The sequence below is a fragment of the Danio aesculapii genome, chromosome 9, assembly GCF_903798145.1.
Source record: "Danio aesculapii chromosome 9, fDanAes4.1, whole genome shotgun sequence".
NCBI classification, from domain to species: domain Eukaryota; kingdom Metazoa; phylum Chordata; class Actinopteri; order Cypriniformes; family Danionidae; genus Danio; species Danio aesculapii.
In genome coordinates, this window is record NC_079443.1 from 42,038,341 (window position 1) to 42,065,494 (window position 27,154).

Sequence of the window (27,154 nt, forward strand, 5' to 3'; positions counted from 1 at the left end):
TCATCAGCTAAGTGTGAACTCATTTGAAAATCATATTAGAATAGCTTTTTATTTAGAGCCACAGAGAGCTAGCTTTAAAACATAGTAGTGTACAATGCTTCATTTATTCCAACACTTTCACTTTCATTCACAGTCCACGTTTACAGAACATTATCATTTCCATTAAAATAAGTGTTTGCTCACTTAACAGCATTAAGAATAGAAAGATACATTTCAATTCAAACAAGTTATTGCAAAAAATAAAATATTTTTTCCCTAACATATTTTTTTTTGTTATATTAGTTCCAGTTTTGGCTTTAGTACTGACTAACCTAATGTATGTACACAAATATATTATTGAAAAGTACCCTATACAAAATATTAATTTAAAAGAGAGATCTGTGAAAAGTGTACTTATTCACACATGCTTTTCACTTTTAGGTACCTTTTGACAGTGGAAAACGGCCATAAAAGCGCACCGAAGCGTCCCGTACCACTCAGTGGAAATATGTTATTTTTGGTACCTTTATGGCCCGTTTTCACTGAGTGGTACGGTACGCTTCGTACCAAAAGGTGGAGCAAGACACACAAATGAACGCTATTGGTTTACAGAGATGCGTCACTAGCTTGTGCACAAGTCAGGAGAATGAAAACAGAGGAAGCCCATTTTAAAATAGACAGCCGAGACATTACACCGTAATAATATATACATATAATAACAAGCCATGGTCAACCCGAGCTTAAACAAACCTTGCCATCATCTTGATGAACAGCCACAAAGGCAAAAAGAAGAGCAGAATCTACCCTGTGCCCCACCGTTGTTTACAAGGCCGTCTAAAGCGCGTGCAGTTTCACTTTCTCCTGAGAGCTTACTGCTCATCTATATTTGAAATAACGAAGTTCTTGAGCTGATGATAATAACATGCGCGTGATTATTGAAGTGCTTCTGACATCCTTTCAGAAGCGGTGAAGCACGAAAAAACAAAGGAGCAAATAAGTGTTTCAGCAGCCTAAAACATGAACAAACTGCCATGTTTAACTATTATCATTGCCTTTTTGGCTATTGTGAACTCGGAATTATGGAATTACTCTCTAACAGAGGTTACATGTGCTGGTGAAGATTAAAGATGCAGATGAGAGGTTTGCACTGACTGGGCTATACAGTATGTTACGTGTTGCTTTTGAACCAAATAAGGACTAAATGTATGCTGTGTGTAGTTTTTCTGAAATTGTTAACATATCAGAGACTGTAAGGGTCTGTATGTGTTCATATATGTTGCATGTATTTATTTATTTTATATAATTGCAGACGTTACAGTAGGCTATTTCATTGATCTGCAGTTATAATTAAATCATGTTCATAGAAAGGTTAGAAATGAACATTTATACACAAGTATTTATGTGTATAAAGCATCTGTTTTGTGGAAAGTGCTTCTCATATGACATGTGATTGACTGTACAGCTTTACTTTGACATTTCCTCGAGCGAGAATGATGTCGACTGAAACTTTCTGTTGTACACCCCACCATTGGTACCCTTTTGGCAGTGCAAACGCAAGCCTGATAAAGGTGACCCGTACTGTACCACTCAGTTGAAACAGGCCATAAAAAGTATGACTTTGTATCTCTTCATCCTAGTGTGAAGGCGAGTCATTTATTTATTCTCAGCCCAAAGTTCATGTGATGTTTTTACGACCCTCCTAAAGTAAGAGGTGAATAGGGAAGATTGTAGCAGGGTTTAGGGTTGTTCTTCTTCATACAGGAGTGTGTTTCTGTGTCCTGCTCCTGCATCTGGGTAAAGCGCGTGATGGTTTCCGGGATATTTGGAGAGATAAACAACGAAATGAGCGCGTGCGGCTTCTCATTTGAGGTCTCTGCCGCATGCAAACCCTCTTTCGTATTGCGTAATGGGCCCTGAATCATATTATACCTCATTAGTTTTTCAAAGCCATTCTGTTTTTCCTCCCATAGCGCCACTTTGCCATGCATCACTTTGTTTAGAGTGAGCCGTAGAAAGGAAATTGATGTTTGACATGGTGACTTTTCATTGCTGAATATTTACAATCGCTGTTGTTCAGTTTTGTGTTATTTTCAAAGGTTCTGTACTCTAGTTTTTGTCCTTTTATGGCTTAAAGTAAAACGAATCACACCACCTCATTATACTGTATTATACAAAGTGACTGATATAAACAGAAAAACATGCCGTTTGCATTGAATGTGCTTTATGTGAGAGCAGGTCACGCAGAGTTCCTGTAACCACAAAGCTGTTCAAGGATTGGTTCTCTGTTCACATGAGCCTCTCTTTATCAACAGTACATTTGGCCATTACCCTTCTGTAATTTCCCTGTTTGTATTTCATGTCTTTTAAAGCTCTCACTTTTATTTTATTATTATTTTTTATTTAATATATAATTTTTTTTTGTGAGATAAACATGTCCACAGTTTAAGGAAAAAGCTAAATGATGATTAAAGTGCTAAATGAGCTCAAGTAAAATACATTAAATATGCATTACAAAATGTGTTTTGGAAAACTGCACCGTTTTAGAGTTCTAAAGGTCTTTCTCAAGGTCATTGATCAAATCAAATACTAATTCAAGATTAAATTAAAATCATATATTTCTGAAGAGGTGGAAAAGTATCATATAGGGCTGGGCAATTAATCAAGAAGTAATCAAAATCGACATTCAGAACCTACACTGTTAAACCCAACAGTCAACTTTATCACATGAAATGAGTATAGTGAACTCAAAATTTACTGAAAGTAATTCTACTCATTTGAAAAGAGTTTTGAACTCAGTGGTGAAGGTAATGTTGATTAAATACTTCATTACTTCAACTTAAATGGAGTAAGTTCACAGTAATCATATACTGTAGATTAGCTTTTTAACAGATGGTTTGTAGCAATCGGTTTACTCAAGCAGTTTGAGTTGACTTAACTTATTGGGTTTTACAGTACTCAGTTGGCTTGAGTTTTCTTCATTCATAGTTCATAGTACTCATTAGGATTAGTTTTTGAACTGAAATGGTTTGTTGCAATCGGTTTTCTCAAATGGTTTGAGTTGCCTTAACTTTTAGGGTTTTACAGTGTATGATCAATCATTTTTTTCCGGGTTGATTTTTTTTAAAACATTTTTTTTTTTTTGTCAATAACTTTCCCTACAATGTGTGGAGTCACGTGCCCCCGCTCTGTTAAGGCTGCTTTATACTTCTATGTCAAACGCACGTGTACCTCTCAAAAAAAGTAACTACACATCACAAGTTTGCACTACATTGACGAGGATTGGAAGCTGCACAAGAGACGGCATATTTTCCATTACAATAAAATTATTTACATAAAGTATTTGTTTACAGAAGATTGAAGAAAGGCACTGTTTAAACTATTATTTACAGGATATACAAGAGTTATTTAATTTAGAAGAGATACTGCTTATTTTCTACTGTTAATATCAACAATTTAACATTGAAAATAATTAATTTTGTTTTCAAAAGTGCAAGTTATTTATTTTCACTTTTTTATAACAAAAAAGTGACTGTTGGTTTAAGGCAATGTGTGTTTTAATTTCAGTTGTTTAATGTTGATGTTCAATAAATGATCGTAGATAGTGTGTGTTTCTTTCAATTATTTTAAAATCATGTAATGCACTTTTCATTCAAAAATCTCACACTTGTAATATGAGCAGTTATCTCAATTATAATATGTAATATGTATTATTTACTGTACAAAACTTTTTAAATAAAAAAAATAAAATAATTGTTCATTAATCGTAATAGTTAAAATGTTCAATTAAAAACAAAAAACATTTTTAGGACAAATCGCCCCGCTCTAGTATCACAAGATATTTAGATTTACATTTAGAGGGGTAATAAACCTTTCACCAATGTACTGTAATTTGAGGTAACTACAATGTAACATAATGTAATTTAATGTACAAATGTGTCCCCATGAAAAGAATTTATGATTTCATTCCCTCATCTGTAAGGGGTTAAATTGGAAGAGGTTGTTCTGTAAAATAAATTAAATAAAATTATATTTTTTAGTACTGTGCTGTATGTCTGTCTTGTACAGAGTAAAAAATTAATAGTTATGGTAATATTATGGTCACACTTTATTTTGATTGGTCCATTTGTTGAATTTAAGTTACGTTGCATCTACATGCCAACTAATTCTCATTAGATTATAAGTAGACTGTTAGGTTGGGCTTAGTGTAAGTTGACATGTACTTGCAAAGTTTCTTATAGTCAGTTAAATGTCTGTTGAAGGAGCAGTATCAACAGATATTAAGCAGACAGTCTACTAATACTCAAATGGACCATCAAAATAAAGAGTTACCCTTATTAATATCATTTTGAACTTTCTTTATTGCCACAAAAATCAGTATGCTTCCTAGCCATAAGGTATGAAGATAATACTTTAAAGATACAACAACGTGTTGTTGTTTTCTTTTATTGAATTTTTCAGACTCTTGCCAAAATGTCACCGACTTCACTGAAGTTAACTTTCAGGCAGATTGAGGAAGGAGCGAAAATGAGTTTGCAGGAGGTGTTCGTGATGGAGTATAGACTCAGCCAGGCCTGTATGGTATGTAATGCAATTTTCAGTAAATGTGCTGCTTTATCATTTCATTACCTAAATCAAATCAGCTTAAAGCTGTATTGGTGCTTTATTTTCGTTTGTTTTTTGCACAGTATGCCATTTATTAGATTTGGGGAAATATTTGTGTAATTCAAGTCATGGGTTTGCACTCTTGTTTTACAGAATGGCCACGATTTTTATGAGGGGGTCAGAGCAGGTAATATGCATTTTCTTACTGAAATGTGTTATTCAGGGTTCCCACAGGTTATGGCAATATGGGGATTGATATTATTGAACCCCAACATAACCCCAAACTATTACAACCCTACTGTTTGGGTGTATACATTTTCTTTAAAACCATCCAACTTTGCTTTGTGCTTTAGCGCTGTGTCTTAAAAATTTGTGACATGATAACACACAATTAAAGATATTCATTTTTTTAGTCAGGGAATTTGACATTTGGCTTATAGTGGGAACCCTGATTATATATTAGTAGTAAATTTGATCAGTTGTGTTTAATTATTAAAGGTGTGGACCATCCAGACAGGATATTTAATTAAATTGATCCTGTATTATTTTTAATGTGCTTTGTTGATCTGTTCATCATTGTATTATCTAATAATATCTGTAAATGGTAATGATTCAGGGTTTTGTGTGGTTAGAATTGAAATGCTCCATTCAACTAACCAGTTGTTGCCCCAAATTGAGAGCATAATTTTTCCCCCCTCTCTATTCACAGTGCTAATCGATAAAGACCAGAGTCCAAAGTGGAAACCTTCTACCCTGGCCGAGGTCTCAGAGCAGTTTGTAGACAAATGTTTCAGCTCTCTGGGTGAGAGAGACCTCAAACTATAGAAAGTCATTTGAAAAATCCTGCAAGTTGCTTTTTCACAGATCTCTGAAATTTATCAAAGGAATCTGCATTGTTATTTCTGTCAGCACGCAGTAGCTGACGAATGCAAAAATAATTCTGCTGCTTACAGCTAAAGCAAACGTTCCTCTGAGACTTCTGTGATGCCTGTGCTGAAATGATGAACAATGCTGATTTCTTCTGGAAATTCAGAGAATTGGGGAGTGTCTTGATGCCATTCCACTTGGAAATGGCATTAAGGGAGAGTTAACAAATGAAAACGAAATGAAAACTATGTTATTATTTACTTAACCCCAGTTAAATGTTTGTGTTTTTATTTACAGTTGTTGATATCAGAATTTTGAGCAGTCATGCAGGTATTTTCTGTGAAATAAAATATGAAGAGGTCCTACAAATACTCCAGAGTTTGTGTTCATATTGGTTTTAAAATGACAAAAGTGATATAATAATAGAATTTTCATTTTAGGTTATTTCTTTAGACAATATTTAACAGCACTCACTTTAGATTAAAGTGTTGGGAATCGTATCTTGCATACTTCATTGTTAGAGGTGTCTTTTTTTCCATCCAAATTGTGTAATCGTTTGTAAATCCTGTGGAAATAAAAGGGCAGACACTGATTTTTGCACATGCTGCAATCCGTGATTAACCTTAACACATGCCCTGGCCACGATTCAGTTCAGTCGGATTAAAGTATTGTCATGTGATGCACAGTATGCAATATGACTGCCATTAACCACAGTGCTGTTTACTACACAAGACGTTCCCATGGCATAAACGTATCAAGCTTGACATATTAAATCTGAATTAAATCTGCCTTGAATTCTAACGATTCAGTCCTTCTTTGCTATGCCAATATAACTACATAGATGTTGATTTACACTGTGTGACCTATATTTCAGGAACAAAAAAAATAAGATTGTTTTATATGCACTTTTGGTTTTGATTGCAGAAATGCCATGTAATTTTAACATGCCCATAGTACATCTCAATAAAAACAAAGGTGTAAAAAGTCTGGTCTTCTGCCTCATTGAACTAATTAGCAAATTGACTGACAGACTCAGCAGTTTAGTTAATCTGCTTATCCGTGTTGTTTGTTAAGGAGTTGCTCATCCTTAGTGTTAAGGGCTTGTTGAAATCCCTAAACCAAAGTAGTAAAATCACACTCATACCGTTTGCACTACTGGACAGACGTGAACGATATCTCAAATCATATCACATTGTGCACTGAGATTTGCTTGCATTTTTTAAAGCAGTCAGACTTTTGATTTTCACACAGTAGATCATGAAAGAAATAATAAAACTTTCCAGTTAGAGTGATGAAAGGACAATGTTTATATGTATGCTGACATAACACCATTTTCAATCAAAAATGAGATTTTGTTTTGGTTGTAAATGCGCGCACGCACACACACACACACACACACACACACACACACACACACACACACACACACACACACACACACACACACACACACACACAAATATGGTTTCAAATTGCTGATTTATCAATGTACTAAAATGCCAACTTCTAACAATGATGATGTCATTTCCATGTGTATTACATGTCCAATAAGAGTACTTGACAAAACAGCAGTGGTGGACCCTTTCTTTACCAAGATTTTTTATATCACCAACTGTTGGCCTGGCTTAAAGAGGAAATGAAGCCATCAGTCAAGATTACATCATTTTATACAGTGGTTTCCACTTTAATGATAATATATTAAACAAACTGTAACCACTTTGCTTTAGAGTTTTAGAGCTAGGGCACGGCCATCTTGGAATATTGCTTTGTCTGACATCACAGGATTGGTTCCGTTCCCTCAGCTGAACAGATACAGTGGAAGTAAAGGACTGAACACGCAGACTGGAAAGCCTAATTTAACCCAATGCAAATACAAGCATTAAAGTTGTGTCTAATATACAGTTGAAGTCAGAATAATTAAACCCCCTGTTTATTTTTTTTCCCCCATTTCTGTTTAACGGAAAGATTTTTTAACACATTTCTAATCATAATAGTTTTAATAACTCATTTCTAATAACGGATTTATTTTGTCTTTGCCATGATGACAGTAAATAATATTTGACTAGATATTTTTCAAGACACTTCTATACAGCTTAAAGTGACATTTAAAGGCTTAACTAGGTTAATTAGGTTAACTAGGCAGGTTAGGGTAATTAGGCAAGTTATTGTATAATGATGGTTTGTTCTGTAGACTATCAAAAAAAAAAGTTTAAAGGGGCTAATAATTTTGACCTTAAAATGGTCCATAAAAAAATTTAAACTGCTTTTACTGTAGCTGAAATAAAACAAATACGACTTTCTCCAGAAGAAAAAATATTATCAGACATACTGTGAAAATTTCCTTGCTCTGTTAAACGTCATTTGGGAAATATTTAAAAAAGAAAAAAATTCAAAAGGGGGCTAATAATTCTGACTTCAACTGTATATATATATATTTTTTCCCAGTGATGGGTTGCAGCTGGAAGGGCATCCGCTGCGTAAAAATGTGCTGGATAAGTTGGCGGTTCATTCCGCTGTGGTGACCTCAGATTAATAAAAGGGACTAAGCCGAAAAGAAAATGAAAAAAAAAAAAAAAATATATATATATATATATATATATATATATATATATATATAATATAAATAAAATATATAAAATAACCGAAAACGGTTAGAGCGTCCAAGGTCGCTCTGGCTGCCCTGGCGACAACGCTGTCTGCCTTAGCTCTGGCGGCGAGATCGTCAAAATTCGCTACATTGATCTCGTATTTAAAGGAGCCGTTGCAGCATATCAGTTACATTCTTGCATAAAGCATGCTTTCTAGCTTGAAAATGTTGCGCACTTCTTATCAAATCCATTTAACTACGAAAGATCAAGTTGCATGTGGTGTGGCTTTGCTCCACTTAATTATCCAATATGTCCATATGTCTGAAATATCCTGAAGCAGCAATACTGTTTTGTACTGACGTGTGAGATTCCTGCTTTTTTAAAAATAAATATATATAACATTAATGCACATCAGTAACTTATTTAATGCATGTTCCTGTAAAAAAAATGTAAATAATTGAAAATCCGGCGACCGCAATAAATCAAACCCCTGGAAACAACTGTGGTCTGAACCAAAGTTCACAGGTCTGTGTTCTCTGAACTCCTCTCAAGCAGTGGACTTCTTCATTCTGATTGCTTGCTGCCGAACCGAGTCACAGCTCATTACCATAAAGTTGACTTGATTTTAACTCTCCTCGACGCCCACACCGGCAAAGACGCGCCGCGCTGATCCTCACCACCGGCTCTCATTGAAAATGAATGACTTCCGGCTACTTTGACGCTCTCGCCGCTTTCTGTGTGAACGTGCGGTAATACAGAGAGTGGACCAAAGCGCATCAAATAATCGGTAATTAAAGGCTAAAAAAAGAAAAATAGAATAAAAAATGTTGTATATATTAGACACACATCTGATGCTTGTATTTGCACAAGTTCCAAACACACAACTTCAGGCATTGGGTTAAATTATTGACTTTGCAGTTTCCATTTTCAGTCCATTACTTCCACTGTATCTGTTCAGGGAACGGAACCAACCCCGTCATGTCAGACGCAGCAATATTTCAAGATGGCAGTGGCCTAGCTCTAAAAACTATAGTAAAACATGCCCTTTTCTGCTAAATGGTTTCATTAATCAAGTTTGTTTAATATGTTTTCAATACAGTGGAAACCAATTTACAAAATAATGTAAACTTGACTGAGTGCTTCACTTCCACTTTAAGCCAGTATTTCAAGTCATTTTTGCAGATTCATGTAACCACGATGTCATACAAACACACCTTCAGCCATTCTGTCTTAAGTTATGATGTTTAGTGATATGAGAGAAGAAATCAAAAGAAGGCAACAATTGAGGTATCAAGGAAGGCCATGGTTTTATTTATTGGCGTTGCTTTGTTTTGTTTTTTTCCCTTTTCTTTAGATTACAGGTTGAAACACTTCTGTCTGAAATACACACATAAATATGAAAGACAACAATTTTGGTCAGAATCATCAGCAGCTCATCAAACATTTATGAGATAACTGTAGATCCTAGGAGAAATCAGCACATTGACTGCAGTACAGCTTTTCTTTCATCACTTTTTTTTTCCTGTTGTATGTGATCACTTTTGGTTGTTCATCATCCTAAACACAAAATCCTACTTCTATCTGGCATAGTAAAAGAATGGAAGCTAAAAAGAGTTAGAAACCCCTGTAACGTGCTGAAAGGCCTCAAAAACTTTACAATAAGTCTCTCTTCTGTATCTGAAGACTTCACTTTGCATCTCTGACATTCTTTACAAAAGTAAAATGGTCAAAGTGCAGAAGTTGCTTAATTGTCTTTGCAACAGGCCGTAACAGAGACTGCCCTCTTCTTCCGGAAATCATTTTCTAATTCATTTTCTCCATAGGGATTAGAGCTATTTCTTCAGTGAAGAGTTTAAAAGCCATGAACCAAACCAACCGGCTCTATTAAAAACGTTGATTTGAAAAACGTTGTGAGCTTTGATTATTTTATATTGAATGACTGTCAATGTATATAAGATTTTTAACTGATAACTAAATTTAAAGTTTTTAATATATAAACATAAATATGAGTAGATAAAGAGATCTTTAGTAACACTTTATGATTACTGATGAGAATATTAACCCTTGTGTATTGTTCAAATGTATTACCCTTTCGTAAAGTTGGTGGCTGTTTTTGTCTATTGACTTCCTTTATAACAACATTTCTGGACTGGAAAGCCATGACACCATATTATCATGCATTCTTGATTGTTGGTGTTTTTCCCTGTTGAGTAGAGATACAATTTGTAATTTTTACTGTTGATTATCAGTTGGCAGCATTAACCCTTTAGATAGACCTGTTAAAAAAGATTCTGGCTTTTATATGCAGGGTTTGTTTTTAAAATAGTGTTTTCAAGGTTAGAAAAGTACTTGGATTTTGGACAAAGTGCTTGAACCTGCATGAATTTGAAATTGTAGGGCTCGAAATGGCGACCGTTTTGGTTGCATATGCGCCTGAAATTTTATCTATGCGAGCTCAAAATATATTTGGTAGCATTTGTGTGAATGCAAAAAATTGTTGCTGTGCCACCAGTTTTCATTGCAAAATGTTCACCGCATGCACAGATTTAGGAGACATTCACACAGAATGCATATTGGCACCAAAAAAACGCAGCGCTCAGAAATAGTTGAAACAGTTGAAATGTCAACTTGCTGCAGTAAACAAAGCCCGCAATGCCTGCCCCACTTTAAAGCTCTTCTGATTGGCCCACTGCTCTTGAACTAAGCGCGAATAGATTGGTTAATATCAGCTGTCAATCATTAGTTCAGATGACAGGGAGCTACAGCCACGAAAATGTAAAGGTCTGGATACGAGAGAATGAAAATAACACTGACAGATTTTGTTTTAGAAACCACCTAAAGTTCCAAATAATGGCACATCTGATCAGTGATCAGAGAAAAGACATTGGGTGAGGTAAAGTCCGCTATGAAAATGGCTAAAGAATTTACTGTAAAGTCTGTGAATAAATGTCAATAAATCTATGCTCCAAAGTATTCAACAATTTAAGTTGAAATGCCTTATTGCGTTTTTTTAAGCAGCACATTGGATTTAAATGTAAAACAATGCACCTTGAAAGTGCTTGAAAAGTGGTGGAATTCGAAGTTGGAAAAGGTGTAAGAACCCTGTATATGGAGTTCTATGAAGTATAATGGCAAATTATAGTGTGCATGCATAAATACATTTACTATGTTTACTATGTTCCGAAAGCTGAGGTGTTTATTTAGATTTTCTCAGGCATATAAATGTAAGTGCGCAAAGGTCTCACTCAGACTCATGCACACACTCTATACTCCATAGAACTTCATATAAAAGCCTGCAACTGATGATCAACAGTATTATACAGAACTTTTACCCCTTCCCAAAAGGGAAAACCACCATCAAGAAAGCATGATTATATGGTGTCAAGGCCTTGCAATCAAATAATCTCATTATAATGGAAGTCAATGGGGAAAAACAGCCATGAACATAACGAGAATGTTTAAAGCATTTTCCCACAGTATGTGTCAAATATGATTTGTCATCAAAGCATCATTTCATTTGCTGAAACACAGAGAAAGTTGTGGCCAAATTAAGACTCAAAATCACCCCAGATTTTGAAAACATCCCCAACAGCACACAAGGGTTAAAGGTGCAGTAGGTGATCTGCCAAAATGGTAACTGGTTAGAAAAATATCTCTCAAACATATTACCTCCCCTGCCATCCAAAGCCACGCTTCCTGAAATTACGCACACCACGACATGACAGCAGACAACCCACTAGTTCATGTCATTCGCCAGTTAGAAATGTAGTTAGTAGTTGGCCGGCAGCGTGCAGGAAATACACTTATTACTAAGCTATACTGACAGGTCATTTCAGAGCGAATATTCATAGTAGCTTGGTAAACAATATAGGGACCACGTCACAGGTTGTCATTGTTCAAAAATGAACCAATGTGAATATAAAACCAACTTCACCTCAGTAAAGCAGGCTAGGCAGAAAATTGTTATTTACTTATGTTTTGTTGTTAAACTAAATAAAAATCTACATTCATCTCAAACGTCCCTTATGAAACTGAAAATAGTCACATCGATCTTTCGCCGGAAGATTTCAGTGGCTGAACAACACTTCTGTGCATTTAACCTATTTGTAACAACAACATCTACATCAGCTTTGCGTGACTAAAACAGAACATGACCTGTCTAAAAGAAATACTTCAGCCATGGTGTCATCCTCTCTCCAGCGTGCAAAAGTAACTCCAATATTGATTCAGGATTTTAAAGTTTTGATTCAGCATTTGTTTTTACTGCGACTATGATTGTCTCGTGTGCACATGAATGCAAATGGCAGATCTGCATGAACAGAGATGCGCCGTTGTACAAAAGTACATTTGCTGACAGACAGTTTGGGCTACTTAACTGCTCAACAATATTTAATTGGATGAACATTTTTTAGTCTGATACCTTACCCAGAATATAAAAATACATATAAAAACATTTAGATAATTTACTTTATTCATTACTATTGGAATGTGAAGAGACTTTCAACCAGCACAACAAAAATGCTTCTGAAGACAATCACCTCCTGCACCTTTAAGGTTTGCCTTTTTATATATAGTTGAAATGACAGTGATTTGGGTGAAACATGTATGATACCACCTCAAAGTTCATGGTAGGTATTAAAAGGTTTAATAATAAATTTTTCTATGGAGAAAACAAATGCAATTTTTACCTCTGGAACCCGACCGCTGCACTTTATTGATCTGCAATCATTAAAGGGAAACTGGTTACCTGACAACATGGCACAAGACCCAGAAGTGCCAATAAATCGCTCAATAAAAAGCATTGGTGTGCAGCTGTTAAAACACTACCAGAAGAGTAATTGTGCTTGTATTAACGATCATTAAGGACATTGGCATGTTTGGTTCCCTGTCTAAATTATGTCTCCTAGTGAGGGATTCGGCAGTCTTGATAGCATTATGTAATATTCGTTTACTTCTTAAAACATCTTGGCCTTGAATAGTTGCATATTTGAGCTGCACTGAAGCAAACTTTCTATTAAGAAATTATGTAATGGCTCACGGTTTGGGACGGATGAATGTAATCCTTCCCTTTGACTGTATCAAGATCTTTTGTAATCTCTAAATCTATGAACAATGTCTAGGTGCATTCATGCCATGTCGCAATTACAGTAATTACAACTTGGAGAAAGCATTCATGTCTTTGTATTAGACATAAATAATAACACGTACACTAGAAATATTAAGAGAGCCATGACTGGACCACCTGACTGCCACAGATTCATTTAGGTGCTCAAAAAAGCAAGAACATTTAGTCAATTTTTTAGATTTTAGTTTAAGGAACATAAGTATTATTATCTCAAAATTATGCTAATTACAACATGGCATAAATGCAGAATATAGCTATAGTAATCAAAAGACTATAGATTTTGTACCAGGAGTCACTTGTCCAAAAGATAAATAAAAGACTACCAGTGAAGTAATTTAAAGAGAAACTGTGACCCCTGCGCAGATGCTCTCTAAATGTTTGGTCACATTCACCATTGTACACTGAATTTACTTGGAAAACAGTCCATAATAATTCATCTTGAATTTCGCAGAATTTCCATTTACAGACACTGCAATGGAATCAAATTAGTGACAGAAAGATGGATTCAAAAGTTATACCACTGACAATAGATCCTTTTTTGCCAATGAATTTTTGATAATGAGACCACACACACACACACACCTTAAGACAGACGGATTGAGGGAAGGGTGTAAAAATGAAAATGAGACACTGTAAGAAGGCAAAAAATAATAATAATAATAAAAAAAATGTTTTTTAAACAATTCCAGACTGTCAAATTTAACTATTGTGTGAAAAGAAGCAGTGTTGGAACAGCTCCATGGTTAAAAAAATAACAGGCCCCTAAATTTGACTTTACATCTCTGTGAACCGGAACTGCTGAGACTTTTTTCAGAATGTTGATGTACACTGCCTGACAAAAGTCTTGTCGTCAATCCCAGTTGTAAGAGCAACAAATAATAACTTGACTTCTAGTTGATCATTTGGAAAAGTGTCAGAAGTTACATTTTTCAGATGAATCATCTGTTGAACTGTTGAAGTTTGGTGAAGGAAAAATCATGGTTTGGGGTTATATTCAGTATGGGGGTGTGCGAGAGATCTGCAGAGTGGATGGCAACAACAACAGCCTGAGGTATCAAGACATTTGTGCTGCCCATTACATTACAAACCACAGGAGAGAGCAAATTCTTCAGCAGGATAGCGCTCCTCATACTACAGCCACTACATCCAAGTTCCTGAAAGAAGGTTGAGGTGCTCCAGGATTGGCCAGTCCAGTCATCAGACATGAACATTATTGAGCATGTCTGGGGTAAGATGAAGGAGGAGGCATTGAAGATGAATCCAAAGATTCTTGATGAACTCTGGGAGTCCTGCAATTGTTTGTTGTTCCTAAAACTTGGATAGGCGACAAGACTTTTGTCAGGTAGTGTACTTCCAACTAAAAATGTAATAGTGAGTAGGGGCAGGGCTTCCATTTTGAACACCATTCCCTTGTAGCAAACTAACAGTAAGAGGGATGTGGTTAAGTAAATGGTCAGACCATTTACTTCATCTAAACGTGGAAGTAAATGGTCAGACTTTGATTGAAGATTACAAAACAAACCTTTTTTTCAGGGGACTAACTTGCATGGATTAATTGTTGACTAAAAGAATAATCATCTGTGCTAGCAAAATAAACGTTTTTGAATGCATGAAAATAAGAAAAATGTCTGAATATTTCATGTAAGTCCTTATGGGTAAAAAAAATCTTCCAGAAATGACACTACTCTCCTCTGGCCTGCATTTGTCCATCTGATTGCGCTCATTTACATAGAGGTGAGAAGTGAGCTGGACCAGTCCATTTTTATTCCACTCGATATAAACACTATGGCACGTCACACTCAATGTAGGGGATGTCACTGTATCGGCTGTCCACCTCCGCCCACTGCTGTACTGCCCGGGCCACAATTTCCTCCGAGAGCCTCTGGGCATAGTCCAGCAGCACCGGATTGATCCGCACAGGGTCCTCCATAGAGCCGATCTCTGAAAAAACTAAAACGGCTTTCTCTCCGTGCTTTCCTGGCTTCCCATCCACTTTCTCCGATGAGTCGGAGTTCTGAGTGGGGTCGCGGCGCTTGGATTTCATGCATCCCATGATATAAATAATGTAGCATTGGTTTGAAAGCAGTGAGGGGAAGAGATGGGAAGATGGCGTGATACAAAGGTTATATTCCCTTGGTTGGCAGTTTGTAGGCTTTTGTTTTGTAGGAACGAGAGGCTAGGATGTGGATGTCTTTCTGTATAGCGTGTAGTTGAGACACTCCAGATGGTCAGCCATGATGTATAGCGTACTCATAGCCACCTCACACTTGCCCTGTGTGAAAAGGATGCAGGGTTGCAGTGAGTTATTGCTTGTCTTTGCCTGGCTAAATATACGTTTTCATGAAGACTCTTTTTCATATTGTCTTCTTGGCAACCTTGTCCATGACACTGTAATGACTTCATCTTCACAGGAATGAGGCAGTATAGAAAACATTGCATGTGTTTAGATAGAGCCTACTACAATCTTTTTAAATAACCCAAGTAATAAGTTGGCAAGTCTGACTCCTTTCAAAATACTTTGTGTTCACGTTTGTAGTTCAGTTCAGAATTTATGATGATATAATTCCTCATTTGCACATAAATGTCCAAGATCTGCTGCAAGGAAACCTGCTTCTGGCATGTGTATGCTTGAGCACTCTGTCTCTTTGTTGTCAGATCTTGACATCATGTCCTGTTTTTGGTTAATTTATGTGATTTTGGTCTAGTTTATATTTCCGTAGAACCACGCCAGAGTTAAACTGGAAGCGAACCAAACCCATTGTTTCAGAGGTCTCTGTCTGTTTGCCTGGTGCACACTAATGTTTAGATGGTACTGTCCACAATTATTCAAATGAATCACTCTAAAAGAGTACTTGCATTAGAGTTTGTCATTATGGCATCATGTGAATCTGACAATTGTGGCATGGCCAGGGGCGTAGCACAGATTCCTGGCTCCTATAGGGCCCCATTCCCATTATACATGATCCATGCTATTTATCACATCTTTAAATACATTTACTTTCTAAATAACTGCTGGTAAATCACTGAAGTGAAAACAGTCAACTATATTAAAAAGATGAACAAACAATATTGAAAAATATGAATAGAATTTTTAAAACATAATAATATTTGTGTCTAAATCAGGGGTGCCCAAACTCGTACCAGGGGTTCGTTCTTCGTACCTCGCTTAAATGATGTAAGATGACTTGACAGATCTTGGATCTTTTAATCTTGATAACTGATATCTGGCTTATTTGGTTCCTCAAACAAGTTCGTGAATCAGATTAAAATGTCTGGATGAACTGATCCGAGATCGCTGCGTGTGTTGTGAAGAACAGATCTATCGATCCTCGAAATCAGAATCAGCAATGCAACAATTGGCTGAAGGCACAGCAGTGTAATGACATCATCTGATTAATATTCAATTCTCCATGTGAGCTAAATTACATAAAATTCATAGGAAACTGTTTGTTAAATATGATAAGCAATATCTTTCCACCTTTGTTGTGGGCTACAGGCTTTACACTTTCATCTGTCAAGAGTATTTAGCAATTTATTTAGATTTACAGTTAGAGTGGATTTTCTTTATTATAGTAGTATTATAGTAGCCGGTTTCTTAATCGATGTAAAGAATAACTGGATGTTTAAATTAATTTTGCATCACAAAAGCATTTTGATATTGTTAAAGGTGTCTGCAACATTTGTGAAGCATCAAATCACCGTCATATTAACTGTCAAAACATGTTCATGACTGCATAAATGTATTATTCCTTTTAAAAAAAAAGTTGCATATTGTGCATGTCTATTATCATACACAAACTGTAGTAAAGCTACGTGTTTGTATGCAAGAAGTTCATATCAATAAATTTTCTCTTTGAACCACCAACAACTCTTAGATGAGTTTTGAAGAACGTAACGATCCTGGATCATGTCAAAACTTCAATAACCAAATCCAGCTACAGAGTAATCCACATACGAAGAACGGACCCCTGGAGGGCCGTTGTCCCGCAGATTTTAGCTCTTACTTGTCTCAACACACCTGCACGAATGTTTCTAGAAAGCCTAGTAGGAGCTTGATTAGCTAGCCCAGGTGGCTCTGATTGAGGTTGGAACTAAACTTTGCAGGACACCGGTCCTCTAGGACTGAGTTTAAGCACCCCTGGTCTAAATGGTGATATAAAGGATAGTATGCTTAATTTTACTATAAATACAGCACCTCAGGTATCCCCTTATTAAAAATATTTAAACTTAACGATTTATAACATTTTAATTATTTGTTTTATTAGCTGCAAAAAAAACTGTGATGGATCCCATTTACAATGATCCTGGGAATATGTTCTGATATCATTAGTTAATTCATATATCTAATGATAATTACATGTTTTTATTAAATAGTATATAAAAGTAACCCAGTCCATATTCAGCTCAGTTTAAAGCTTTAATTTGTATTTGCATGAACAATACTATCAATTTACCACATTGTATCCACAAATAACCTATCATGCAGCGTGAAGCTATACCAAAGGTTTATGTATAGCATAGACATTTTATAATGTGCTTTATTTGAAACGCATCTTAATCCGCTGCTCCCGGACTCGTCGGTTAATTTGGTTCACATTGAAATGTACTTATTTCGGTTCAATGGGTCAATGAAGTATCAACTCTGGACTGATTCAGTTCGATTTTGGTTCAACTGATCACCCAAATGATTCGACTCAAAAGAATGATTCGTTTACGGATCGGACGTCTTTTACAGTAGCCTATTTATTATCCCGAGAAACGCTGCTCCTGAGGACGGCTAATGACTAAAAGACTTTTCCCCACAACGAAAGCCGGAGGTTGACTCGTTTTGCTGGTATAACACAAATCGATAATACCTCATTTACTAATATAAATCACGTTCTGTGAAGGATATCGTGGATTCTAAATGCTTTTAGGCGTCCGTTTATATGATAGACTGAATTAATATTTTCTTCGGTATTTATTCTTTCAGCCTGACGCTCAAATCCGTTGTTTACATCATATGCACATCAGACAAGGACAACCGACAGTCACTGTCTGGAAATCTGAAGTGATCAACAGTTTAACAACATCATGACATACAGTATATGATTGGAACGATTTATGAAGAGAAAAACGAGATTAAATTTCTAGGTCTGTTTTCAGGTGTGTTTTGTAAATTTCACGGTTCGTATTTGTGTCAAGAAAGCCTCAAGGTCAAGGCAAAATATTATTTCTGATTGGGGAAAAATGCATGATGTTCCGGTTGTGTAATCTAACGTTAAAAGTGCACATTCCTGTAATATAGTCAGAGTGAGTACATACCTATTCGGACTGAAGGCTGTGAGCTTCAATACAATGGATAAAACATCGAAGAAAGCATTTCATCCACGTGGAAATACGTTATTTAAAAGGAAATCTGAGATAAATCCACACTAATCTGCTTCCTCCAGTCTCGGTTGCTCCACCGGAGAATGAGAAAGCATGTTGATGAACTTGCTCTCGTAAGATAAGTCGGGTCAGAATTCAGCATGTGCGTCCGGAGTCCACATATAATGATGATAACGTTTCAGTTTCATTCCAGTGACAGGACAGCGATGGAGCTCAACACTGCATTAATCCATGTTGCTTTGAAGCCCCTCTCTCTATCTAGAAATTGCCATCCATATGACTTCATTTGGAGCTAGTGAATTATTTCCTAATTATTTTCACGTGCACACTTATTTCCAGCTCTCTTTGCTAAAACATTTGTTTGTAAACTGGGTAAAATAGGTTACTGCAATACACGCAGACACAGGTTGCGCCTCGGTGTATTTTAAAACACTATCGCGCCACCTAGTGGAAAGAAATGGCTTTTTCTAATACAAATATTTAGAGCTCGATGCAATGCAAAGGGCCCACCCTAGAGAGTTATGAAGCATCTCGCAACATATCAAAAGCTTTTAGAGAAATATGAGAAAGCAAAATGCATTATTCTGATTTCACGCAGAGAGAGAGAGAGAGAGAGAGAGAGAGAGAGAGAGAGAGAGAGAGAGAGAGAGAGAGGACTACATGCTGAGATTGACATGCATGAAATAATTCAGGTTATTCAGGTTTCATCAAGATTCAATTATGGGTTTGTGAGTCATTATGCCCTCTAAAGTAAGTTAAAGTAACTCTGATTAAGAAATATTTTTTCTGTTTCTTTGTTTTAAGTGTGATGCTGCGTATTTAATAAAGGAATACTGAATTATTTATGCACCCTCCACTTGTTTTAAACATATGAGAGTTTGTTTATTCTGTTTAACACAAACTGTTTTCCTATATACAGGGGTTGGTCAATGAAACCGAAACGATTGGCTCCAGACAATAATTCAACAATAATTTATTAGCATGGTGGAGAATACAGCATCAATTTGTCTTGGAAATGACAGATACAAGTCCTGCACAGTGACCAGAGGAATTTTGAGCCATTCTTGCAGAATAGTGGCCAGGTCACTATGCGATACTGAAAGAGGAAAACGTTTCCTGGCTCGCTCCTCCAACACACCCCAAAACCGCTCAGTAATATTTAGATTTGGTGACTGTGCAGACCATGGGAGATATTCAACATCACTTTCATGTTCGTAAAACTACTCTGACACTAGTCTTGCTGTGTGTATTTGTGCATTATCATCCTGATACACGACACCGCCTTCAGGATAAAAGTTTGAACCACTGGGTGCACATGGTCCTCCAGGATGGTTTGGGAGTCCTTGGCAGTGACGTGCCCATCAAGCACAAGTATTCGGCTTAGGGAAAGCCATGATATTTCAGCCCAAACCAGCACTGATCCACCCCCATGCTTCAGACAGTGAAGGTGGACTCATCAGAGAACAATACATGCTTCACATTGTCCACAGCCCGAGATTTTCACTGCTGGCACCACTGAAACTGATATTTGGTATTGGCAGGAGTGACCAAAGGTTTGGCTATAGCAGCCCAGCCATGTATATTGACCCTGTGGAACTCCTGACTAACAGTTTTGGTAATTCTTCAGTGAGTTGGACAGCTGTGGTTTTATTTATTTTTTGGATACAATCCGGGTTAGCACCCAGACATCCCTGTCAGACAGCTTCCTTTTGCACCCAACAGTTACTCCTGTTGGATGTGGTTAGTCCTTCTTGCTGTCTTGGTCACAGATGCACCAGCGGGACGTGCACCAACAATTTGTCCTTTTTGAAATCTTGATATGTCAGCCATAATGTTGTGCATATTTTAAGCAAAACTGTGCTATTACTCTGGTAATTAAACCTTCACACTCTGCTCTTACTGGTGAAATGTACAATCAATGAAGACTGGCCACCAGGCTGGTCATATTTATTGATGAAACATCCAACACTAAATTGGCCAGTGTCTCAGTTTCATTGTCCTACCCCTTTTGTATTCATTCTTTAAAATCATTCTGGTTTGAAAGGGTGAAGGTGAATGGTGAGTAAATACAGGACTTTAAGTGGAAAAAAACTTAACACTAACTTTCCATTTTGTGGAAAGAATAGTTTCCAAGAATTTGAAAGGTTCTTCATGAACCACTGGTGTCAAGTGGTTTTACACTGTAAAACCTCACAGTCAACTTTATCAAATGAAATGAGTGTACAGTATTTAACTCAAAATTGACTGAAAGTTAATTCTACTCATTTGAAAAGAGTTTTGAACTCAGCTTGAAAGGTAATTTGTCAATTCAATACCTGATGGCATTAAATAGAGTAAGTTCACAGTACTTGTGTAGATTAGTTTTTTTTAACTCAAATGTTTTGTTGCAATCGGTTTCCTTAAATGGTTTAAGTTGCCCTAACTTATTGGGTTTTACAGTTCTCAGTTGGTTTGAGTTCTCTTCATTTATTGGGTTTACTGTGCTCAAATTGCTTCGTTTACTCAAAAGGATTAAGTTCACAGTACTCATTAGGATTAGTTTTTGAACTTAAATTGTTTGTTGCAATCGGTTTGCCCAAATGGTTTGAGTCACCTTAACTTTATGGGATTTACAATGTAGGAATTTTATTAAATATCATACACTAAGAAACATTCTATTCCCTTTTAATGTCATTTACTGTCACTGACTATTTTTGCAATGGAAGTGTGGCATTGAATGATTGATAACATTTTTATGAGAGCAAATACTTTAACATCATTAGATAACATTTTAATATAAATTACAATAATAAGTAGATATAATGCCCTGTTATCAGTTATCACATAAATGTTCACAGGCATGGTGTTTAGATGCCAGTTAACGTTTTGCGAACGGCGCTGAAATGAAATTTGGCAATAATGACCGGACATTATCCTGCTTACTATTCGGATGCATGCCAAATAAATAAATGGATTTGAAATATTAATTTGAGTTCAAATATGTTTATTACGTGAGAAACAATCTAAAAACAGGTGGGAAATCCTTGACAAGTCTTGTTTGCAGTTTAGTGATCGCTTACTGACATCACAATTGTCCAGGTATTCAGTGCACAGTAATAAGTCATTTTATTACAACATATACAGAACCAATTTCCAAACCGTTTATATTTTTTTTCCTGATGTAAATATGAATGTATGAATTATTCAGATCTATATTAGTTTTGTTTGTTTAGCATGTAGCCATTATAGATATAAATAACTTTACAGGTATCCCGACTAGAAAGATCTGCATACCTCACCTGGTTAACGCGTTACACAAAGAGTTCCACAAGATGGCGCTATTTATCTTATCCGCCGTTCTAAATAAACCGAAAATGCCGCAACTACAAGGGAGTGTGTTGAATAAAGATGAACTGTAATAGCAGTAAGGTCTTAACTAATCACAGAGGAATTAGACTGACAGATAAACGCACTGACAGAAGATACGTTAATGTTCATCCAAATACTTATTTTCAAACACCACATGAAAAATGATAAAAGGCAGTGATTGAGAGCATTGGGTGATTTTAGCACGTTATTCACTATGTAAACTAGCAAAATAAATGATATAACTATTAAAATAATTACGGTTATTGTAGTATATGCATGAATATAACATGTAGCCTTTATCAGCTGCGTTTGACAAAAGACGCAAAGTGTGCACGCACGGAAATATGTATTTTAAATGTTTGTATTTTTCATAAACGTTCATAATTTCTCAGGTCCAAACGATTTCCCCACGAGTCCTCAAAGATGTGTTATACCTCTTTAAGAGCTGCGAAAGAAGTCCAGCTCTGTCCATTAGGTTTATTGTTGCCAGCTCAGCCAATCATTGAATCTTACGACACAATAGAGTGGCCAAAGTTGCAGTATAAAAAGCCTTGCCGAATTTAAGCATGACATCTACTTGTCCGGTGCGTGGTGAGGTTCATTTTCATAGCAAATCAGAACATCAAACATCCTTTAGCACGCCTTGGAACATGCATTTTACACAGGTTTTAATTTCTCTAAGTGTATTAATTGCATGTGGTCCAGTGGGTTATGGAGATATAACGGCGCACCAGCAGCCTTCCACAGCCACGGAGGAAAGCGAGCAGTGTTCCACATGTGAGTTCAGACAACACAGCAAGCTGATGAGACTGCATGCCATCAAGTCCCAAATCCTTAGCAAACTCCGACTCAAGCAGGCTCCAAACATCAGCCGGGACGTGGTCAAGCAGCTGTTACCCAAAGCACCGCCTTTGCAACAACTTCTGGATCAGTACGATGTTTTAGGGGATGACAGTAAGGATGGAGCTGTGGAAGAGGACGATGAACATGCCACCACAGAGACCATCATGACCATGGCCACAGAACGTAAGGATGACCTAGTTCAAAGATTAGTTCGCGTTAAAGTATCCTCTTAATCTGGAGGTAGATACGGTACTTGGAGAGACCCTTTACGCAGTCTTTACGCTCGGGTCAGTAGCACTCACAAATCAACTATTGTGCATAAATGTAGTACATTGTAGTTCTCCTTGCTGATTTTAAAAGGATCTGTGTCGCTTCTTTATCAGTTTTGCTACAGCAATTTTACGCATGGACCATGAAAGCGCAGCAAAGCGCACAAGCGACCACCATAATAACCTTAAAAATATATATTTTCACCTTTATCATACGTGACATATATAAATCTAGTTAAAATTGGGTCCTAACGTAGGCAGTTTTTTTAAATGAAAGTGTGCATTAAGTGTAATGTCTCAATATAAATATTTTATCTGTATATATATATATATATATATATATATATATATATATATATATATATATATATATATATATATATAGTCAAGCTAATATGTGTTTATTTTATATTTGTTATGTATTAGTTTATATCCGTAATAATCGCTCTTTCTTTAAAACTTATAACTGCATAATATTCCTCCTTTTAATTCAATAACCATTAAACTCTTTTAAGAATAAAGCTTTAACTGAATACCATATTCCGTTTTTTTCACCCATCACTCTGATTTACTTTTCCTGTCCTTCTTTCAGCTGACCCCATCGTTCAAGTAGATCGGAAGCCGAAGTGTTGCTTTTTCTCCTTTAGTCCGAAGATCCAAGCGAACCGGATCGTAAGAGCGCAGCTCTGGGTTCATCTGAGACCGGCGGAGGAGGCGACCACCGTCTTCTTACAGATATCTCGGCTGATGCCCGTTAAGGACGGAGGAAGACACCGAATACGATCCCTGAAAATCGACGTGAACGCAGGAGTCACGTCTTGGCAAAGTATAGACGTAAAGCAGGTGCTCACGGTGTGGTTAAAACAACCGGAGACCAACAGAGGCATCGAGATAAACGCATATGACGCGAAGGGAAACGACTTGGCCGTCACTTCAACCGAGACTGGGGAGGATGGACTGGTGAGTTGAGCTGTTGTTACCAAGTGTGCGTTATTCTCTGAATGTAACCACTTTGGACCGAACCTTGCTTTTTGTGACCGAATTATTTAATTATAGGCCACAACATTTTGTTTTAACGAATAATAACCCCTCAACCATTGGGATGTGCAACACAAATCTAATGTGCGTAAATATGAACAGCATGATACGGATAGTGCAACATCACACCAGAATTCACACCACGAAAATGATCATTGTAATCCGAATGCCTACGAATCCAAAATATTCAGCACGACCGGTCAAGTCCGATTCCCCAACGAATGACTCCTTGGAACCGGATCTTTATAGAGAATCAAAATCATACAACAGGCCAAATTAATTTACTTTCTTATGACCTAGTTCTTTCATGAATCAAAATGTATCACACAAGTAAAGTTGGTTTCCTAATGGAATAACTATTTCTATATAGTGGAAAAGCACCAATTTATCAGTGGAGCAGTTACTGACATGTACTGCCTCCCTAAATCCTTATCTGATTGAAAACAATAGTAAAATGTAAAAATTGATAATGGCGAAGTTTGTAAAACAAAGTACGATATAGTAGTTGGTAACTTGACAAGCTGAGTTTGCAATCAATGACACTTGGTAAAAACAAATGAATTGCAGCTTTTTTTATCTTCATTTATTTTCATGTGTTGGTTCAGCTGATTTCAAAAATGATCTTATGCTTTGCTGGGGCCGTAACTGTAATACATATATATTTATAATGGTTCCATTAAGAGCTGGAATTGTTAGGTGGAATCAAAATCAGAATCAATTCATTCCTCCTGTTCGTAATCACATCTGTATTAACTATTTGCGGCCTTCATTGATGTTCGGAAACTTAAGTGTTTAGGTTTACCAATGCTCTTTGGCTTCTTTCCCTCACAGCTCCCCTTTATGGAGGTGAAAATATCAGAGGGCCCAAAACGAATTCGGAGGGACTCCGGACTGGACTGCGATGAGAATTCTTCAGAGTCTCGATGCTGCAGGTACCCTCTCACTGTGGACTTCGAGGACTTTGGCTGGGACTGGATTATTGCTCCAAAACGTTATAAGGCAAATTACTGTTCAGGAGAATGCGACTACATGCACCTGCAGAAGTATCCCCACACTCATCTGGTGAATAAGGCCAGTCCGAGAGGAACGGCTGGGCCCTGCTGCACTCCCACCAAGATGTCTCCCATCAACATGCTTTACTTTAATGGCAAAGAGCAAATCATCTACGGCAAGATCCCTTCAATGGTAGTAGACCGCTGTGGCTGCTCATGAACCAGTGCCCAGACAGGACTTGATCCGTCTCAAAGACCCGGACATCTGATCACACCACCCACCATACATTACCAGTGCTTTCCGCAAGACACTGTGCAATAGAAGGACGCTCACTCACTCTCTGGGCACCGCTTCATTTGACTATGTTATTTGTCATTTTCCTCTAAATCAGTATTTCTGCCACCAGGACTCCAATGTCAAATGGATGTATTAAAGGAATGTCATACTGTCTGGACTCGGTAATGGACAATATTGACAATGAATGGATGACATTCTCTGCTTTATTTCATGTTTTCACCTTTCAGAATACTCTCATTAGGATACGCAGACAACATACAAAAAAAAATGTGTATTACGAAATCACTCCACAACACAATCATTTAGATCTTTGCTGTAACAGCTGTAACCGGTGAGCTTGTTTGACAAGAGTATCCAAGAGAAACAGAGAGGGACTCTGGAACATTGAACTGAGCTTGAATACAGTTAACCAACGCAAACTTCCACATACACCGCAATAAACACACAGATCAAATTGTTAATCTTAGCTTTCGTCCACTACTCATCTGTCGAACAGCCCAACACACTTGAAGCATCACTGAGATCGGCATAAGGGGACAGAAGGACTTGAAGCAGAGGCGCTGTGAATGCGGTTTACACATTGACATGTGTTCAAGACAGAGACATAGGAACTGTAAGAATGAATGTTACTATCACGCTAACACTCTGTCTTCAAACCACACAGTTTGCACTATGGCAGACCAATAGAAAGAATTGGTTGCTAAAAATGTTGTAAAAACTGATTTTGATATGTTTGCTAATTGTATTGTATACTTGCCATTGTTTCCATTAACAGTTGCCTTTTTTAACCACGGTTAGTACATGTATAAGAACACAAAATAGCAAAAAAAAGTGTACAATATAAATCTATGTATCTGTTCAAACAAATAAAGGTGCTTGCTTTATATGTTTAACTCTATTATTTCAAACTCCTTAAGAAGTATTTGGAAATTCAAAACAAATCAGCGTATAAAATCTTTTGATGAGAAAGTATAGGACCTAAGGGAAATGCTTTTATGCACAAGTGTTTTTCCTGAGCAAAGGGTGTCGTCCAAACTGTGTTAAGAGGTTCCTTTTGGGTTGAATTTACTATCATTTGACCTTTTCATTTGTTTTTCCCGTAATGGCAGCGAGGCAGCGGGTGTTACATAAGCCCAAATTAACAAATCTCCCCTCGGAATAGCTCAGCTACGCATGCAGCAGAGTTTTCCAAAAGGACTTGTGCAGAAATGTTTTGACAGCATGGCTAATTAGACCAAGGCTTATTGGAGCCTTCACTTCCGTCCAGAAGAGGGCGAACTCAGCACTGCCGAGATCTGCTTCCTTTCCTGCTGTGAGTTGGATGGATGCCATGGAAACCAGGTGGGAACTGCTCTGAAATGAACAGAGGGTTGTGGGAGATTAAAAGTCCCCGAGCAATAACATTTCACATTTGGGTTGAGATACTGCACCGATGATTCGGGATCATTCGCCACATGCAATTAAACGTGGGTTCCGAGGACCCCAAACACCTCACATGAAACCATCAATAAGCGTTTTAAGATTTAATAATCAGGTGCATCCCTTCGTAATTCATCCTGTTCTACGTGCAGAAGCATCCGTGCCATGAATCAAACTCAGCAGAAGGATGATTGATTTGTTTTCTTGTGCATCTGACTTGCAATGCCGTCTTTGTGCCAGGTAATGGCAAGTGTACGATAAACAGGAACAGTAATGGTTTCCCTGAGTTGTTCTATTTGTCACAGGGGAAAAGTTTTCCTTGTCTCTGTGGCTTGACGGCTGCCAGCACATTCCCAGGTTGACAGGGAAGGAAGTGACTGTGAGAAAATGGGAAGGCAGCGTGGCTCCTCTGGGGG

General features: G+C 37.0%; 3 protein-coding genes across 3 annotated transcripts in view; 2 read left to right on the forward strand and 1 right to left on the reverse strand.

The window, feature by feature from the left end:
- hibch (3-hydroxyisobutyryl-CoA hydrolase) overlaps window positions 1-6,432 on the forward strand; it is a 47,673-nt gene extending 41,241 nt beyond the window's left edge. Inside the window, exons 12-14 of the mRNA XM_056465722.1 lie at window positions 4,438-4,557; window positions 4,735-4,768; window positions 5,291-6,432. Coding sequence (XP_056321697.1) covers window positions 4,438-4,557; window positions 4,735-4,768; window positions 5,291-5,406 — 270 coding nt within the window. The 3' untranslated portion in view covers window positions 5,407-6,432. The remainder of the gene's footprint in view (window positions 1-4,437; window positions 4,558-4,734; window positions 4,769-5,290) is intronic.
- Window positions 6,433-13,810: 7,378 nt separating this feature from the next.
- On the reverse strand, window positions 13,811-18,956 carry LOC130235240 (small membrane A-kinase anchor protein). Its single transcript, XM_056465723.1, has 2 exons — window positions 18,466-18,956; window positions 13,811-15,433 (listed from the first exon to the last, which is right to left on the reverse strand). The coding sequence occupies exon 2, from the start codon at window positions 15,212-15,214 to the stop codon at window positions 14,945-14,947; it is 270 nt and encodes an 89-aa protein (XP_056321698.1). The 5' UTR covers window positions 15,215-15,433; window positions 18,466-18,956; the 3' UTR covers window positions 13,811-14,944.
- Window positions 18,957-22,447: 3,491 nt separating this feature from the next.
- Window positions 22,448-26,205, forward strand: mstnb (myostatin b). The gene is made up of 3 exons (XM_056465724.1): window positions 22,448-22,905; window positions 23,584-23,951; window positions 24,861-26,205. Exons 1-3 carry the CDS (start codon window positions 22,530-22,532, stop codon window positions 25,239-25,241), a joined length of 1,125 nt encoding a protein of 374 aa, XP_056321699.1. The 5' UTR covers window positions 22,448-22,529; the 3' UTR covers window positions 25,242-26,205.
- The last annotated feature ends 949 nt before the right edge of the window (window positions 26,206-27,154 follow it).